General features: G+C 41.9%; 1 protein-coding gene across 1 annotated transcript in view; it reads right to left on the bottom strand.

Annotated features, from left to right (window-relative positions):
• Positions 1-216: 216 nt before the first annotated feature.
• Positions 217-19,122, bottom strand: part of rasgef1ba (RasGEF domain family, member 1Ba) — a 35,786-nt gene continuing 16,880 nt past the window's right edge. Inside the window, exons 5-14 of the mRNA XM_034090444.2 lie at positions 18,169-18,384; positions 17,009-17,083; positions 15,836-15,931; positions 15,042-15,144; positions 11,562-11,641; positions 10,374-10,469; positions 5,885-5,980; positions 5,016-5,139; positions 4,119-4,191; positions 217-2,013 (exon numbers count right to left, since the gene is read on the bottom strand). Of these exons, the coding sequence (XP_033946335.1) occupies positions 1,989-2,013; positions 4,119-4,191; positions 5,016-5,139; positions 5,885-5,980; positions 10,374-10,469; positions 11,562-11,641; positions 15,042-15,144; positions 15,836-15,931; positions 17,009-17,083; positions 18,169-18,384 (984 nt within the window). The 3' untranslated portion in view covers positions 217-1,988. The remainder of the gene's footprint in view (positions 2,014-4,118; positions 4,192-5,015; positions 5,140-5,884; positions 5,981-10,373; positions 10,470-11,561; positions 11,642-15,041; positions 15,145-15,835; positions 15,932-17,008; positions 17,084-18,168; positions 18,385-19,122) is intronic.

Genomic DNA, 19,122 nt, shown 5'->3' with positions numbered 1-19,122 from the left:
ATTGGCTGGTGAGCCCTCTTTATTTTTGATTAATTAAACAATATATTTTAATTTAGCAAATCAGTTTCCTCTTTCTTGTTCTCTCCCGGTTATTTGATATGTTGTTACTCCCCTTTCCCCCATAGATTATTAAGGAACATAACATAAGCTAGTAGTAGATTTGTTTTCACATGTTAACTTCCATGCTAAAAACAGACACAAAACGCAGTCAGTTGATACTTTTAAACATTCTTTTATTAACTTTCTTCTTCTGAACACTACTAATTCATTCATCATCCTGTAATCCATTGTGTACAGTCCAAATACAAATGAATGAAAGCAGGGTGGAAAAACTAAAATAACAGTATGTACACAACAAACAGCATTCTGTGCTGAGGGAGGAGCAGTCAAGGCAATGCAGACATCCGTCATTTAACTTCATACTCTGAGCCAGTACACCTTGAAAAATAATTATCTCATACAAACGTTTATATAAAAATAATAGTTCAACCAACATCAGAGAACTACGGTATGTTATGTAACCAATGCAAAATTAAATAACAATAAAATAATAGTAAATATTAGCATGAGGACATAGTGTGACTACACAAATAGATTTATAAATAAAAACAAATATGGAGAAAAGTCCACATTTTAACAATATCAAAAAATAAAAAGATATTATTTAAAATGTGTAGGGTTCAAACAGAAATCCTCAGTTTACATTATTCAACCACAAAAATGCATTCAATTTTCGGACTGAACCAACAGGGGGAAGCACAACCACACACTCATGTTTTACATTGGAGCAGGAACAAAAGAGAAGGTAAGAATGGTAGTAGTCAACCCAGCTTATCCTCCCAGCAGCAGTGGGGCTTTTTTAACACTGGAACAACAGGAAACACTCCATCATCACACCTTCCATTTAAGTTCACTACTTAAGGCCTTAGTACACTTCCAAGAAAGTCTTTGTCCGAGGGTCCAACAGCAACTAAAAGCCCAAGTAGGGCTGGGCAATTTATCTGTATTATTTCGATTATGATATCAGCCAAGATATAGTCTTAGATTTTGTAAGTCTTAATATCGTGTGTTGACTTTTCTTGGTTTTTAAGGCTGTACCACATTAGAGTAATGCATTTTCCGAATGTACCAGACTCATAGCTCATAGGTCAACCTACACCCTAAAAAAGTGTTGGAATATGATTTTTCTTCATATCGCCCAGCACCAAGTGGAAGGTTTTTTTTTTGTATGCTGTTTGCCCATACAAAAACACGTTGGTTGAAGTTTACTGATGCCTAGGTGTTCAAGATAAAGGAAGGAAATGTTGCTTCCTGCATAAGGAAATCACAAAATGTATACTACGCAAACAAAAAAACAGATCAGTTACAACTTTTAAATGCAACCAGTGCATTCAATCTTACACACACAACAAGCTCCTTAGAAACATGAAGCAAGATAAACTCAGGTAATGTACAAAAGGAAGTAGACGAAACAAAACGACAAATAATAGCTAGCTTAATCATAAACACTGATGCGGGTACGTTTTCAGTTTGTACAAAGGATACTGGCTTGTGGAACCAGTGCGAGTAGCTCTTCCGTTGAGTTAGCCAACCAGCGGCTAACTACGTAGCTTCAGTGGAAAAAAACAGGTTGAAAACTGGCGGGGGAACAAACAACCCCAACGACTCCTTTACGGTCAGAGAAGGTCTTTCAGGGCGAAAGGCTTCAGACAAGAAACCTTGGCACCCTTTGGCATTTAATGGGAAGGTTTGTAGCATTTCTCTTTTTTAAAAAAGAATACAAAGTGATACAAAGAGAGGAAAAAAACAGCCGTCTGGAAAAAACAGCACAAATAGCAAGAGGGTATATAGAAATATGTAGCTAGGGGGGGAACACAAAAGATCCTTGCCAGCCAAAGTAGAGATTGTCGGTTCCCTTATAACATAGGGATACTTGGTTTAGACAACGGCTCATTTGTCAATGATTTGTCTCGTTTGTTTTTTCCAGTTTAGACCCTGCTTAGCAGAGTGGATCTGTGGAGATAAAGAGAAACAGCTGTTAGTCTCTGGTTTATCCTTTGATGCAAACAAAAATAATTATCTTTTCAGCCGATTTGACATATTTTATTTTGATAAACGTCTTACATTGCAAGACGTTGGACACAACATTGTAATACAAAATAGACAATGCTCAGATGATATATGTGCAGTGGTTCTCAACTGGTGGGTCTCGACCCACTTTTGGGAAACGGACCCGTTTCGAGTGTGTGAGTGAAGAAGAAAAAATGGGGGGGGGGGGGGGAAATTGGAATTTTTCTTTTTTTAGGGGGGAAAAGTAAAACTTTTATTTTGAAGGCCCGATTTTCTAACGCTGTGCATGCAGTCGGCGTTGGACTGGAATTACTGGAGACCATAAACGGTTTTGAAAACTTCTGTCACATAGTGATCATCTTCTCAATAAAATATCTTTGCTGATGTTTTTTCGAGTCTTCTGGCCAATCAGAATCAAGATTGTTGCCGGAAGTCCCCACAGAGAAGCTAGTAATAGATTTATTTATGTTCTCCTCAGAGTGTACCAGAATGCATAGTTTATGTTAGTATTTCTAAAAATCTCCTGGGGGAGAATCCCCCCCAGACCCCCCTGCTGGGGTTGGGTTTTCAGCATGCTTGCCTTTTTATATAGTTCAGCTTTGATTCCATCATCTCATTAAACCTTTTTTAAAAGCATACTTTAGTTCTGTGAAGGGATATAAGGGATATATGCACTGTACTTCACTTTTATTAATATTGTATGCTGAAAAGCATATATATTACAGCACGATTTTTTGTTGAATAGATTTGAATGCTTCAAAATGTTGGGTCACGATGTATTGACCAAGTAAAAAGTGGGTCCCGGGGCCTGACCAGTTGAGAACCACTGATATATGGTATATCATCTGAGCATTGTCCTACTGTTTTTTTTTTTATTAAAAGTAAACAATTGGTTGACGCAATATATTAAATTCCAACTCAGAAAAAGTCAAGAAAATAGCTGACAATACACTATCATTTAACAAATATGTTTTGCTTTGTTAGCGGCTTGATAAATTAGATCATATTAAAATGTTGAGCTAACAATTCTTTTTTTACCTTTTCCCTCATATTACAAACAATGGACAACCCAATTATTCACTTGTCCCTCTCCAGCCATAATAATTAAGAAATTGCGATGTTAAAAAGCAGCAACAGTTTGTTTGTTTTCACTGGAGGAAAGTGACAGATCGTGTTGCAGCAGAGGCAAAGCTCAGGGGGATGCAGAGATCAGGAAACCCACCCCCAAATATTGCTTTATAAACTAACATAATGTTCTTTCAAAATGCACAAAAATGTCTTATTATGTGAATAAATAAAATGTCAACTCTTCACCAAAATAATCGTAATGATAGTAGTGATTGTTGGCACACACAAGCCTCAGTATCATCTGTAAGGAGATTCGGCTCCATGTGGCGGTAACAAAGTAACTCTTCACATACTTATTGTTTGCACAGCTAATAAAGCCTTTAGTGGCAGTTATGCACCGGACAGATCTCATGATTGCTGGACGACCCTTTTTGTCACTGCGGCAAAAAATAAACGCCTCATACTCTGTCTCAATTCAACTCCAGCGAGTGATGCTGAAGGAGGAAGAATTGTCCTTCCGTCAGCTCTCTGGGGCTTTCTTCAACGAGTCAGAGATAACTGATCAAAGCTGATTTTCTCTCATCCATCTTCAAAACACACACACACACACACATCCAGACTGCTGTGTGTTATGGGAGTACGGTGTGTGCGTGGGATGTAATTGTGTGAAAATGACTGATGGGCCTTGCAAGCGATGGTGTGACAAAGAAGAATGATGAGCACCTGTGTGTGTGTGTGTGTGTGTGTGTGTGTGTGTGTGTGTGTGTGTGTGTGTGTGTGTGTGTGTGTGTGTGTGTGTGTGTGTGATGCATTTTTTGAATAGCGCGCGGGTCAGCATCCGTGTGACCTACATCCCTCTAGGTCTGCCTGGTCAGGACAGGACGTGGGGTGACAGCCGTGATTGAAAGACTGCGGTGCCCTGCGGGTGAGTGTGTGTGTGTGTGTGTGTAAAGATATAGACAAGGGGGGTAAATGCACACCTCAGAGACTTCCATCTGTCCTTCTCCATGTTGTTCTCAGGACCTTCGCTCTCGTAGGATGCCACATACAATGCTGAAACCAGAAAAATAAAGAAACATTAGCATTTTATTGGAATTTCCCCCCCACATTTGTCCCTATAGACTCTGTATTTTTGCAGAATAAATATACATTTTAAACAGTTCTGATGAGGATATATATTGCTGAATAAAAATAAATAAATAGTGCCCGAGCATGGTCCTGGTGCGCTCCGGCAGCACTACACCTATGGTCGGTACACTTCAATGTCAGAAGATTTGACAGAACTCCTGTCTATCTCTGATAAGACAGCGAGTCAGTGACACGCGACTTTGAAGTGGATTAAAGGAGACCCAAACCATCAGAGCTGAGTCCAGGAGGTGATAACAAGGTGGGGGTGGATGTAAGGCTCAGCAGGAGAAAAGCCATTCTGATGACTGGAAACACGTCGTCAGTCCACAGCAATTCACTACTTTTACTGACGGTAACGGCAGCAGCTGCTTGGATGTTCACTTCATGTAGGATGGGTAATAACTAATCATATAAAAATCGCATTTTCTAATTAAAAGTCTGATCGTAGATGTCCCACATTTCCCTAAATGTACTATATTCACATTGCAGTAGGGATTACAAACTGTGGGAGTTGCACTTCTTTTCTCCTTCATTTATAAATATTAATAGCACCTAAACAATGTTAATCCTATGCACTTTAGCATGACTCAGAAATCCTTTAAAAGATGCTTACTATGGAGATTACAGCTTGTGTCATATTGGTAGAAAGTGAAAGCCGGATTTAAAAAAACATATTTTACTATTTCTTAAAAAAGTGGGGTTAGGATTTTTTTCAAGTTCCTACATAATGAATTAACTGGCACACGTACCATCTTCATTGAACACTGGAGCAGTCAGCAGGTACTGCAGGATCTTGCGATCTTTCTCGAACGGACACTCCACTTTCTTCCAGGCCATGAACTCACTCACTTGTTTTGCGAGTTCCCAGAATTTCTGATATAAAACCAAAAACAAATACATGTTAACATTCAGAGAAAATCGTCATGGTCATAGCTCTATGCTACGCAAAGTTAGCATAGGTATAGCCTACTCCCAGTTGACTGTGGATACAGCCTGTTGTTTCTGAAGGGCAAAAGAGGGGCCTATATTCTCAGTTTCAGGTTCGATTATATTTAATAAGAGTTGTATTTGTTTCATACAGCTGCAGCACCCCTTTTCACCCAATAGTAGCGTGAGTGTGTCCGATGTCACGGAATAATGGAGGGGTTTCAGGCAGGGGGAGTGTGTGGGAGAGAAACTCCCTCTGAAGGGAACTTTGGGATCTTAGCCTTTGCAGACCATTTACGTGCACTAAAGTCTATATTTCACACTACAGGATGGGGAAAAACCCAAAAAGCAGAATACGGCTCCGTTACTGTGATCTTATGTACTCTGTAAAAGTCATAACAGGGAATCGGCAGAGTTTCCCAGAGCCTTTTTCAGTGTAACCGTGAGACCAGTGGAAACGCTCGAGTCTTTGGTCATCTTCTGTGTTTGTTCCATGGAAACACACAGGTCTCACTTCTTCTTTCTATAACACTCTTTAGGGAAGTGGAAATAAATAGCAACAAACCCGTCGCCATGTGTAGTAAATAGTGACGTGTTCTGACGATTCAGCTGTGGGAGGAATAAAAAGGAGAACTTGTGTTCACGAGGGGGGGGGGGGAAACCCCTCTCGGGAATTTTAATTTCACTATACCTCAAAATTGATCTGTCCGCTCTTCAGCCTGTTGGCACATCCCTCGTTGAGGAAGTAGAGGTCTTTTATGAGCAGGCTGAAGAAAGGGATGACAATCTGCAAGACAACAGAAAGAGAAAGGGATTTCATTTTGTCATGTGGTTTCCACATGACTCAAGGGGTGTCATCTCTATCAACATTGATTGAAAGAGAAAAAGGATTACAATAGAAAAAGACGATAGTTTGATATTAAAACCTTTTCATACAAACTCACGGGCCTGTAGCAGCGAGTACTAATACAACCTTTAAAGAGGCCCCACTATGCTTTCGGGGTTTTCCCCTCTCCTCTCCTGTGTTATAGGTTTCTTTGCATGTAAATGTTAGGCTAAAATCCCAAAGTCCCCCCCCCGCCTTAAACACCTTGATAGGACTCATTTGTTTACTAATAATGACATCTCTATGTATCACTTGCGCTTCTGTTGGCTAGTGTTTCAACACATTGTAAATCTTAGGCTAAGGGGCGGGACATCACAACAGAGCCGGCCAGCTAACCAATCAGAGTAGACTGGGCTCTGGTTTCAGACAGAGGGTGAAATGAGGTGCTTAAAAATACAGACCTTTTTGAACACTAAAGCAGAGAAACATGTCACAGTAGAGGCACGGAATACAGATATGAACCTGAACATTTGAACAATAGGGCCCCTTTAATAAACACAAATAAATGACCTGGGCAAAGTGAGACTAAAATAGAGTTTTACAGAAAAAAAATCCCCTTTTAAGTGCCTGAACTAATACATGCCAACTCATGCAACGAGTTTATTAGGTGTTGTGATATTGGGCTGTATAAACAACATCTGACTCGGATAGGGTGTTTTGTGTGCTCTGTAGGGACAGGATGTTGTTTACAAGGACATGCTAGCATGTTCTAAAGACTGTTGCCATGCATACACACAGGTCTGTACACACAAGTTCTGCTTTGCGAGAAATAAGAGCCTAGAAGGAGCAGAGAGGCAGTCGTTGTCACAGCTGGAGGGTCTGGAGCCAGAGGGGGGGGGGGGGGGGGGGGGGGTCTTGAGAGGTGGCCAACAATATATATTAGAGGAACTGTATATCTAAAAGATGGTTTGAACGGGTGAAGAAATATGTTTTTCTTTTAGGGGTTTCGTTACAAGTAATTTGTGGGCTTTAAATACTTTCTCAACATATTTTGTGATGTGATTTGAAGTAATAAGAAGCATGATCATTAGTGAGTTAGCTTGATAAAAACTATTTTCAGCAAAAATCCCAAAAAAATTCACCGAAGGCTCTTGCAGACTTCTGATGAGCAGTTTTCAGTCTTGTTTTATTAAACTGTTGGTTAAAAAGACCAAACACTAATAAGATTAACTTAAAATTGAAATATTCATTAGCTGCAGCCGTACGTCTCAGTTAACCTTTTTTTTTTAATGTCATTAGCGTCTCTTGTTTAATTCTTGTTACCTGATAATAGACTTCAGTAATTTTACAATTGTTTTGTTGCCTTTTATAAAGTATTTTAAGATCACTGGTTCTATTATTAATATTAATCAAAATCATTGTTATTATTATTATTACTGCTACTTCCTGCTGCCTTATGTCCAGAACACAACGTCTCTGTGTGTGAGAGCTTCTATTGTGATTAAAAACAAGCATCAGCACTAGGGTTGGGTACCGAGAACCGGTTCCGAACCGGAACCGGTTCCAACATTTCGATTCCAACGGCATCATTTAGAAATGTGAATTTCGGTTCCGCTTTTCGATTCCTGAGGAAATGTTTCTCGCCGCTCTCCGTAGCCTACTGCATGACTGCAGCGGGGCGGGAAATGTAGCGTTGTATCTACATTTCCTACAGTGTAACCTGAGACCAGGGCCGGCCCGTCGCACTGGCATTATAAATGTTCACCTAGGGCGCCAGATCTGTGGAGGCGCTGCGCTAACAGCTCTGGGAGAAAAAAAAAATGTTTTGACCGTTGGTGCTCATCCTAATTTTCGGCCTTGATGTAACAACATTCATAATTAAGTAAATGTAACACCCTTTTCATCCCGGTTACACTTTTCATTTGCCCTGTACGATGGGCGCTGCAAGTGATGAAAATGGGGGATGTTGGCTTATCTGGCAACCGCAGCTCACAGCCAAAGTGCGCGTGAGCGAGGGAGAAAGGGAGGGTGCACTGGAACCGGCGCTGTTGTTATTAGCATCTGGTGCTAGCTGCTCTAACGGAAGAAGAAGATGTGTCTCCAATGATGTGGAGGAGAGTCCTCTCCAGTCAGACTGAGGCTGATAACTTCAGCTCAGTGAGGTAAAGGACTCGGAGTGTTTAGATAGTTCACTTTAGTCTAAGTTATCTCAGTGGGTCTCAAACGTTTTGATCACAATTTATGTAAACACATATTTCCAAGGCACTCTTTTATAATTATTGGGATAAAACAGGTTTGAAATCATTCCAATGTATATTATAGGACAGTAAACCAGACATATCGTTTTAAACTGGAGAGATAAACAAATATGCATAAATAAAATAGTAAAATAAGATATGAATGAACAACAAAAATAAAATGCTTTACATGTAGGCTATTTGTTATTTAATTATTAAAATGTAAACCGATCTTTTTCATATGGGTGTTTAGAGTTGTACCCCCTAGATCTAGTCTCTAGTAATTCTGCGTGTGCACCAGATTGAAGCATTTTACTTCAAAATGTTCAAACATTTCTTCCCGGTATGCCTGAGAAGGCAGATATGCTTGTTTTTCTCAACAAGAACTGTTCTTTAAAAGTTGGACTGTTGCACTGTTGTAGCTTCAGTGGTCAGGTTAAAGTTACATAGCAGTGAATATAAACAGACTGATTAATGTGAATATTACTTTAAACTAACCTGTGTAAAAGTTTCTCGAATAAATGTAATTTTTTTGGTGGAAGAAGCATGTATCATTTTTTTACCCTGCCCCTCAAAGAATCGGAATCGAGAACCGTTAAGAACCGGAATCGAAAAGTAGAATCGGAATCGGAATCGTGGAAATTCAAACGATACCCAACCCTAATCAGCACACACTGTTATGTAACTGCGTTTAAAGGGCAAATTCTTCATTGTAAAATGTCTGAGATCTGTTGCTGCTCAAACACACACGTGATACTCCGGGTCTGCTTTCAGATCAGCGCTTCGGCATTTTGTTAAAATGTTATTTCAAGCAAATAACTCAAAATAGCAACGAATGATTACACTTTCTGTCCTCGCAGAAAACTGCAGCAAAACGGGATGAATGGAGCATAAATAGTTGCGTTGTTCCTCTGACAAAGACAACATAACAGTGGATGCTAATAAGAGATCATAAACAATCCCCTCCCCCCTCTCTAGAGGTCACAAGGGGGCGAGAACATGCCACAATTCTTGGGAACTTTCCATTTCAGGACCTCGACCTCTGCGGTTTGCGTTTGCATTTCTGAGCTCCGAAATAGCATCCCTAACAAAGATACACACTGACGGTACACTGTGTCTCTGTGAAAACACACATACTGAGGACGAGACTGAGCGCTTACAGGCTATTAACTGGTTAAATGCGGTCAGGGAGGCATCTCCAGAGGCCAGGGAACAGTATGTGATCTGGCAGCCGCCGTGTGTTCTTTTCCCTCCCTCGCCGAGGAGAACACAACATGTTTGATGAGGAGGAAACCAAGACCCAACTCATATCTTGACCCACTTGTAACGCACCCTCCGTGTCCCCTCGGAGCCACACTGTTATGTAACCGCTGTCCCTCGTCCAGGCCCAGCGCAGCCGGCTGCTGATGGCGTAAACACTACGGGAAAGCAGCTCCCAGACGATAACAAGGCCCAACGGTTTGTTTTCCTTCTCCGCCTCCCTTTTCTTATACGCTGCAGTGCATGAAGATAAAGGCTGTGTGACAGCCATCTTACATAATTGTAATCCGCGCATAGTGCTCCATCTGAAGAGGTCACTTTAGATTCCTCCAGCAGCTGTCTAGTACTCAGATGTTATACTTAAAGAGGGCCTTTGTGTGTGTCTTTACTGGGACACGTTGACATGCTTTAATTTTCAAATAGTGCTTCATTTTCCCTCATAATGCCTGAGCTGCAGCACCGCTTTTCACCCTCAATGTGTTGGAGCACTAGCCAACAGAAGGGCAGCTGTTACATAGTGATGTCACTATGCTAGGGAAATTACTACAATCAGGCAGGAGGGGGGGGGGGGACATTATGAGGAACATTTACATATACAAAAACCTAATACAACGCACTACAGGAAAAGGAAAACCTCAAAAAGCATAATACGGCCCCTTTAAGATATTTTGGTTACCACCCGACCCTAGAAAATATTGTTTTTGATATGGTATACTCCCAGATGATGTCCCCCAGCTCTTAAACACAAGCGTGTGTGTGTGTGTGTGTGTGTGTGTGTGTGTGTGTGTGTGTGTGTGTGTGTGTGTGTGTGTGTGTGTGTGTGTGTGTGTGTGTGTGTGTGTGTGTGTGTGTCTCACCTTCTCTCTGCTGCTGTTAGCGGTGATGGACCTCTGTGTGGCGCCTCTCAGTGCTGTTCTGTAGTTGTAGAAATTGCTTGAAGGGTCCATCTGGTGCTATGGAGGGAAGAAAAAAAAAACAGAGTCAGTTTGAGATGAAGCAAAAAAACGTTTTACAAGAGCCACTAAATGAGGAAAGGAATCAAAAAGCTCTCAATTGAACATATTAAGCTGTTTTTTATCCCGTTGAAAGTCTTGGTTTTCGGAAAACTGTCTGTGTTGTGACAGAAGCCTGTTGGAGCTTCGAGACGCAGGAGAAAGACTATGCTATGGAGTCCGTGACCTCGAACAAACCGAGGAGCACATGAACTCCCTGCAGCCATTGCAGAGAATGACCACTTGGGACAGAATGTTCAGCGTTCAACTCAACGAGGACGGAGGAGGAGAGTTCAAGTAAATCCTCAAAGGAGCACAGATGAGGAGGTGTGTGATGGACAGAAGCAGAGGTGAACTCCGGTGAGACATGAGGGGAACCTACATAACCGAGTCTGTGAAAAGAAACCCAGCCTGAGTCGTCTCAGCCTCAGATATCTTCTTTCAAAAGAACCACTGATGTCCTCCTGCGCTCAGAGAGCAGCCCCCCTGCTGTGTCTGTGGATTCTCCTCCAGTACCAACACCCTCTATGCATACACACACACATGGGCATAGAGCATGCTGGAAGGAAAGGTACACTCTGCTTTCATGTACTTTACTTCTAGGGTTGCTTTTGGAAAATTGGCGATTAGTCAACCGCTTAGAGATGTCCCACCCCTTAGCCTATCACGTACAATATGGTTGAGCGCTAGCCAATAGGAGCGTGAGTTACGAGGTGATGAAAGCAGAGGAAACTCGACAGTGGTTGTCAACCCATGTGAGTCAGTCACATGTCTGCTCTCCCACTCAGATCAGTGTTATTCCCCCTACCGCTTTAACGGTGTTCATCTGCCTTCATCATTGCACTTAACCAAACAATTGACTGACGAAAGAAGAAGCTTGCCCACACACACACACCGTGGTGAGTCATCAGTGTTGAAAACAACCAACCACGGAGTTGCTAGTACGCGTGGGCATTCAGGAGAAGCGAGAATTGGACGATGAAAACTGAAAAGAAGACGACATAAATGTTGAAAATGCAACTGCTTTTTATTGATTTTTTAAAGCAAACTTACTTCCAAGATGTCAAACTTGGCCGTTTTGATTTTACTCCATGTCTTCTTTAGCCGAGACACAGGACTCATGTTCATCCCAGCTGCCAGGTAGACACAAGAAGAAGAACAAAAAGACAATGAGAGAGATATCACACATTCGAGAATACACCCCAACATGATCGCATGAACACATGTTATTTTCCCATTGAACCAGACAGACGCACATCCCCCCCTCGCCGCCCTTCCTCCCATGTCAGTCATCCTTGAACATCTCTTCCCCCCCCCCCCCTTTCTTTTTATTTCCCACTGTTGTTTCTTCTGATGCAGCGAGGCAAAAGGCCGCAGGAACAATAGAGTTAACACACGCCTGGTTTCCCCTCAGGCTCTCTGCTTCCCATATGGTCATTCTGTGTGTGTGTGTGTGTGTGTGTGTGTGTGTGTGTGTGTGTGTGTGTGTGTGTGTGTGTGTGTGTGTGTGTGTGTGTGTGTGTGTGTGTGTGTGTGTGTGTGTGTGTGTGTGTGTGTGTGTGTGTGTGTGTGTGTGTGTGTGTGTGTGTGTGTGTGTGTGTGTGTGTGTGTGGCACCAAAGGTCACCGCCAGAGCAGAACAACACAAAACAACCCTCCAGCACACACAAAAGAAGTCCTATCCACACAGAGAAATATAAAACCCTACACCGCTAAATCTCATTTTCTTCCTGGATCTATTCAACTTCCCAGGAGACACTTTGAGTTGGACACAACACTTCAGAACAGCACAGGCAACATTTCACATCACGTCATGCCAGGAGAACAGCTCCATTTACTCACAGACACTAGTGTGTGTTGTGGATAGGTGTGGGGTGTGGTAGTCGCCCCGCTGGGACACACACTCCCCTTTATGGGAACAATAATATACCGTTTATGTCTTCTCCTTTTCAACACAATGTTGCAGACGCAATCAAGAGACACTAACAGTGGGTATCTTTTAATATTGTATTTAAAAAAAGAGTAGGCTAAGCCCTTCCAAATCTACTGTTTTTCTTATCGCTTCTATAGATATCAATACACATTCTGGCCAATTTGAACCTGCCTGTATGCCTATTCCTCTTTTCGAGTATGTCACATATTCTCTATTAATATTATTCTACAAATTAAACATATTTTTATAAATGTTGGCCAACCGGAACCTGCCTTTAAAAAGATTTTCGTGGGCAAGTCATATACTGTAAAACATTTTCATATACATTTGACTAAATTCTGGATGCATCATTTCAGTTATGCTACCAAGCCACACACAGTTTCTGTTTTTTTTCATCCAAGTTTTGACATTTTCCTCTAAACTAAAGGCCGTTACTGATCCTGGCCTGTGATGGGTTGGGTCGAGAGAAAAAAAATCTGTTCATCTCTGCTAACAATAAAAGAATCCAAGCAGACTTGCTCCTCCAAGAGAAACACAGAACAGCCTGGCTAAACCCAGATAAAGGTGTGGTTCGTTAGCTTACATCATTTGTGCGAACTAACCCTTTAATTAGATCCCAAACACATCCTCTAACCCTGGTGGTTCCCTGGAGGTGGGTTTAGCCTGTGGCTCTCTTTCTATCTCTCTGGGGAGAAGGAGAGAGGACAGCTGGCACTCCAATATCCTCTACTCTCCCTCAGTCCCTCCCTCCTCCCTCGTGGGCTCACTCTTTCTGGTCAGTGCTGACCATCTGCCTGTATGGTTTGTTCTGCGTCAGCTTCCAGCTTCAACTCCCTCCCTCATTGATCTGGACACACAGGGCCTCCCCCCTCTGGCCTGAGAGGATGACCAGATGCCCTGTGCAGCAAACCCTGGGACATCTCTTGGATCCCAGAGCCCGTCCTGCAGCGAGGTCTCTAAACTGTCTTAAGGTGCTTTTGGACTGCTTGGAATATTATCATGTTTAAGGTACATTTTAACACACATGTACGACTCAAAGCTGCTCAATACAACTCAAGAACCCTTTTTCTTTTGAGAATACAAGGCGGCATGGGGTGAATAATCCTTCTATACATGGTCATTTTGTGGGTGATGCATTTCTTTAAGTAGCTTTGGCAAAGGTGAAATGAAAAATTACTTTAAGGTTTTACTTCATCACTAATAATTATCCAGCCATAAGTCTAATTCAAAGTTTACAAGAGGACATATCATGCAGTGTTTCCCACATCATTTGATTCTATTTGTGGGGGCACCGCACCCCACCCTGGCAGGACAAGCCAAAAGCCCCTTAACCTATTCGGGTGGCCCACGGATCCACCACCCCCCTCAAATAACAAAATACATGCAAGTTCATGGCTACTGTAGCAGACAACGTTCTTGTTGCTCTGTGTTGCGTTGTCAATGAGTGCCACACTGGAGTTGAGGATGTGTGGGGTTTATTCTCCCAAAAATATCATTTACAATTTAGGCATTTAGCAGACGCCTTATTCCAAAGCGACTTACAACGACCAATTACAGGGACATTCTCCCTGGAGCAACTGAGGGCTAAGTGCCTTACTCAAGGGCACACTTAGTGGTGGTGTTCCAGGCGGGATTTGAATTCTGAACCTTCCGATCATCAGCCCACCTCACTATCACCGGGGGTTACTTTTTTTTTTTTTTTCGAGATCTATTTGTGGCGGCCCGCGACAAATGAATAAATGTATGGGAAACACTGTTACGCTCATTTTCAGGTTCTTATATTGTGTCTCTACTGTGACATGTTTACATGCTTTAATGTTCCAAAAGTTATTTATTTTGCTCACACCGCCCAGTTTGCTCTGATTGGTTAGCTGACTGGCGCTGTTGTGATTGGTCAACCATTTAGAGATGATTCAACCCTTAGCCTATCATGTAGAATGCGTTCAAGAGCGAACCGTGATGTCACTATGTCACGGATGTAAAAATAGTTCAATGGAGGAGTTCCCGGCAGGGGGGGGGGGACTTTTGGATTTTAGCCATTGCGGACTATTTACATGCACAAGAACCTATAACAATACGGGGAAGGAAACCCCCCAAAAGCATAATAGGGCCCCTTTAAACAAATGCTGCTGCTGCCTGTCCGACTAAACCCTTGGATAGTTCTCTCTCTCTCACCACACATGTTGCAACAAGGCCAAAATGAAACCAAAAAGAAAAGCTTTTCGCCCGAGTATTAGTCACTTGCTGACCTCACAGTACCCATAATTGGGTGAATATGTGTCTGTGTTTGTAAGCAGTGGAATGCCAACGGCAGAGGCCACAGAGACAAACAGACAATTATCTGCATGAAGTGCTGCAACGTTCCCTCTGTTCCTGAGCCTCACTAATATCATTAGACGCGAGTACATTACGTTCGTTATGAGCGGTTGCTGCTACAAGGGAAGGATGAATAGCAGACATTCTAAATGAACAACAAATTGCATTTGCACAGCTGATCTAAATCGCTGATGTCCAGATAAAGGAACACAGATCGGAGGGAACAAGTGCAAAGAACACGTCCTATGGTCCTATTTCATGGGAAGAAAGAAAAACACAACTTACATATGATGGCCATGAGGGAGTTAAAGTTTCCGATGTTGAAGCATTCACGCGCCACGTCAATGAAGAACTCCATGACCCGAGCTCGGTGCTTCTTCTTCACGGGCTGTTAACAAAATGAAGAGCATTGGAGAACACCGTCTGGTAATTGTTCTTTTTTTATCAGCTTGTTTAATAAAAGTGTGTGTTACAAAAAGGTTTATGGAAAAAAATAGGAATTAAATATGGCTAGAGTCACAAAAAATGGTCCTTAGGTGGTTTTATTAATAGCCAACAGTTTGCTTTTACTTAAAGATACATTTGCTAAGGTTTGCTTTTGATGTATTGGACGTTTTTGTGGCATCATTTCACTTTGACTACCCATTTGATGCTAAAACAAGCAATTTATTAAAAAAGAAAACATTAACTAGTTCCAGTTTCTTTAATGTGAGGCAGTTTTCTCAGTTTGAAGTAATATGATAAGAGTTGAGGTCGCCTCTAACACTGGAATGACTAGTTTATTTCCAGAAAAAAAAGATTAACAACAACTTTGATAAAGAATTAAGCATTCAAGTCAATTATTGAGGAAAAAAATGCCAAACATTTAAGATTTGAGCTTCTCAAGACTGAGAATTTGCCGTTTTCTCTTCAGTTTATAAATGGAAATGTGGGTGTTTCAGATTTGTGATTGGACCATACAAGCTTTGTCACTATTTTGTTCATTAAAAACAGTCACTAATAGCAGCCTAATGCAGTCCTCATGCATAGCACTGTTTTTTTAATTCAAGAGTGGGGTTGGCCTCATGTTCATTACTCACCATGCAGATTTCTGTAGCCACCAGATAACTGAGTCTGTTGAACCATTCCACATAAGCTTCCAGGTTGCTGGCCTTCTTGTGATCACTGAAGCAGCTCTAAAACGACAACAGACTTTTTAATTAGCATTTTAGCTTGTCGCAAAGCATGAAAAGTGATGAAGTGGAAAACATAAAGCTGATATCTGCTTTCCCCCCCCAACTACCCTCAGTGAATGCATACAAATTAAACTATTTGGCTAGAAAGACCTGTAGCCAATCACGGTTAACTTCATGCTGCTTCTATACGCACAATAGTGGTCAATGTTATTCACATTATGCATGCTGGTCCTTTGTGTGGATTCCTCGATCCAATTCCACACATTCCTCTGGCCTTACGCCACTCGCCAGTGGACACGTCAATACACACACACACACACACACACACACACACACACACACACACACACACACACACACACACACACACACACACACACACACACACACACACACACACACACACACACACACACACACACACACACACACACACACACACACACACACACACACACACACACACACACACACACACACACACACACACACACACACACACACTTATTCCTGTCTTTTCCAAGTGGCTCGTTGCAATAGAAGGAAGGCTAGCCTGAGGCACAAAGGCAGCCTTAACCCCCCGTCACCTCACTTCCAAAAAAATGGGAGACTGTTGCCTAGCAGCCGAATGCCAGACAAGAGAACCCCACGGCCAGACACACACATTAAGAAACGAACACTCCCCTTCCCTAAACAAATGCTTGGCAGCAGCGGTTGCTAGGAGATGAGGGTGCATGCATGCACATCCAGCCGCTGGAATGATTTTAGAAAATTGTCGGTGAGGTGTGCCCGAGTGTGTGTTTCTGAACGCGTGTGAAGAGCGGATATTTGGTCTGCTGCTACGGTCTAGAAATCCGGTGCCCTCACTTTGACCTGTGCGGGGGCCGATCTGTGTGTTGTGTAAACGTTACATCTGTCTGGAACAGAAACTAGGCCGCCTGTCTTCTAACCCACATCAGGCGCAGATTGATCAGGTCTGCACACAGGATTACAGCCAAAAGAAGATTGCATAACTACTGATCCGTATATACTCCTCTTATCTGCCGATTTGCTGATGGAAAAGCATGCAGACATTACCTTATCGTTGTCCAGAGGGTCTTTCTGGACAAAAGCCTGAACAAATTCTTCAGGTCCGATGTAACTCAGTCTCTCCTGAGGAAAGGAACACACATTTAGTTTGCCGGACGATGTGGCCAAAATCTTTTATCCTGATATAAGTAGATTCTTAACTGGATAAGGATATATATCATGATAAAGCATGTTTGTTGGTCATACAATCAATACATTTACATGGAATAACCACATGGAGATGCCTTAACTCATTTGGCTGAACACAGAAATCGACAACATCTGTACTGTGTGCGTCTACTGTGACATGTTTCAATGCTTAAACAGAGCTTTGAACATTGAAATGTTAGCCTTTGAAGACCATTTACATGTAAAAAAAACCTATATATAACACATTACAGGAAAGGAAAAAACCCCAAAAAGCATAATAGGGCCTCTTTAAATCTAAAGTAAATGTTCTGACCTTACTGCAAAACCAAACATAAAACAGTGTGTTTCCAACAGATATATCCAAGAGAATGTGACTAGGTTACATACTTATTAAAGCACCAGTAATTATGCTACATCACAGGATTTCGTATTGCTTTTTTAAAACCCATTTTTCTCACAAGTAATTTTCAAAACTAATAGGAGGTTCATCTTAGCTTGAATTTTTGTTTTACAATGCACATGTTAAAGAAGTGCATGGGAACATGTCAATTAGGAGTAAACGTTATACATCTCGGTAGACAACCTTGATGTTTACGATTGACTGATTTGTTTTTTCAAAGACAAACTGACATGTAATGAATATAAAGCTGTGGTCAATGAGAGTGTTTAAAATCAATGCTGTGATAGGTCAGATGTGGGAGGAAGCGTGGCGTTCGATGCACCTCGACGACCACACGGATTATAAACCATCATTCATGTCAGCTCTCCCGTCTCTCTCACATGTTCTCCTCTTCAGCATTGATTTATTCTCTTTGCCACAAATGTCTATATGAGTTTAAGTCATTGGTTTGACAAATCACAACAAATAATTTAGAGGATGGATTTCAGGACGAGGCAGATGAAAATTGGTGTTGTGGGCCAGGACTGGCTCCATAACATGTTTCCGTAGATCAATGGGGATTGTCCTTGACGTAAGAAAGGAAAACAAAAAAATATAAATTAAGAATATAAAGACTCACCAGTTCTATGTGTGTGAGCTGTTGGGCCACAGTGAATGGGTCGTTGCAGATGGACAGCATGTCTCTCTGGGTGGCTGCTTGGGGCTTCGCCTTAACAGCCGTCAGCCGCTCAGCAGCCGTGGCGTTGATCTTGACCAGCGCCTCCTCGTACTGGCTGAGCACCGTCAGCCTCCTGATCAGACCCTGGCTCATCTGACCGACCGCCTTCCTGTAAACCTGGTGGATGGAAATAGTTGAAAAGGTAAAACAATCTGTAAGAAGTCAAGGTAAGGAGCTTCAAAAGTTGTATTGATTAACTCGGGCCCCAACATAATCCCTGATGCACACCTTCAGAAATGTTTATTGATATTTCCATAAAGCTTCAGCACATCAAGGTTCCTTACATGACAACACTCTTTTGATCTTTGAGAAACCCTATAGTACCACAGTCTCTTAATCACAATATCAAGATGGGTGTAGGTCTGAAGCGCAATGGAGACACTTGAACAGGTACAACATGGACACTACAACGAATCTGTTGTATTTGTTTGCTAAGAGTGTAAAAACAACCCTTCAAGATCCATTTCTGATTGAAACAAGAATGTCCGTTATGACTGTTAAGGTGAAACACAATTAGTTTATCCGCTCCATGGTTCTGATCTGCTCCAAAAGGTAGTGGAATCTTTCTCTCCCTCATGCTTCTACCATGTGTCATGAAAACCGGGCAAATTCTTTTAATGTATTCCTGCTGACAGAAAAACAGCTCAAGCCGTACATAACCTCATTGGCAAAGGTAATCGAGTGGTTCAGTGATGACATATTTTCGTAGACCAACGCGAATGTAAGCATCGCAAGGACTACCTCGACAAAAAGCGAAGGGATTAGCTCGTAGGATTTTGGAATATTGCAGAAAATAAGATCTGTTGCAAACACGCATTTACGAAACTCAACAGGTTTTGCTCAGCAGGATACTTT

Source organism: Pseudochaenichthys georgianus, chromosome 9 (assembly GCF_902827115.2).
Source record: "Pseudochaenichthys georgianus chromosome 9, fPseGeo1.2, whole genome shotgun sequence".
NCBI lineage: Eukaryota > Metazoa > Chordata > Actinopteri > Perciformes > Channichthyidae > Pseudochaenichthys > Pseudochaenichthys georgianus.
Note: the sequence above shows the minus strand (reverse complement) of the source record. Positions and strands in the feature narration are given on the sequence as shown.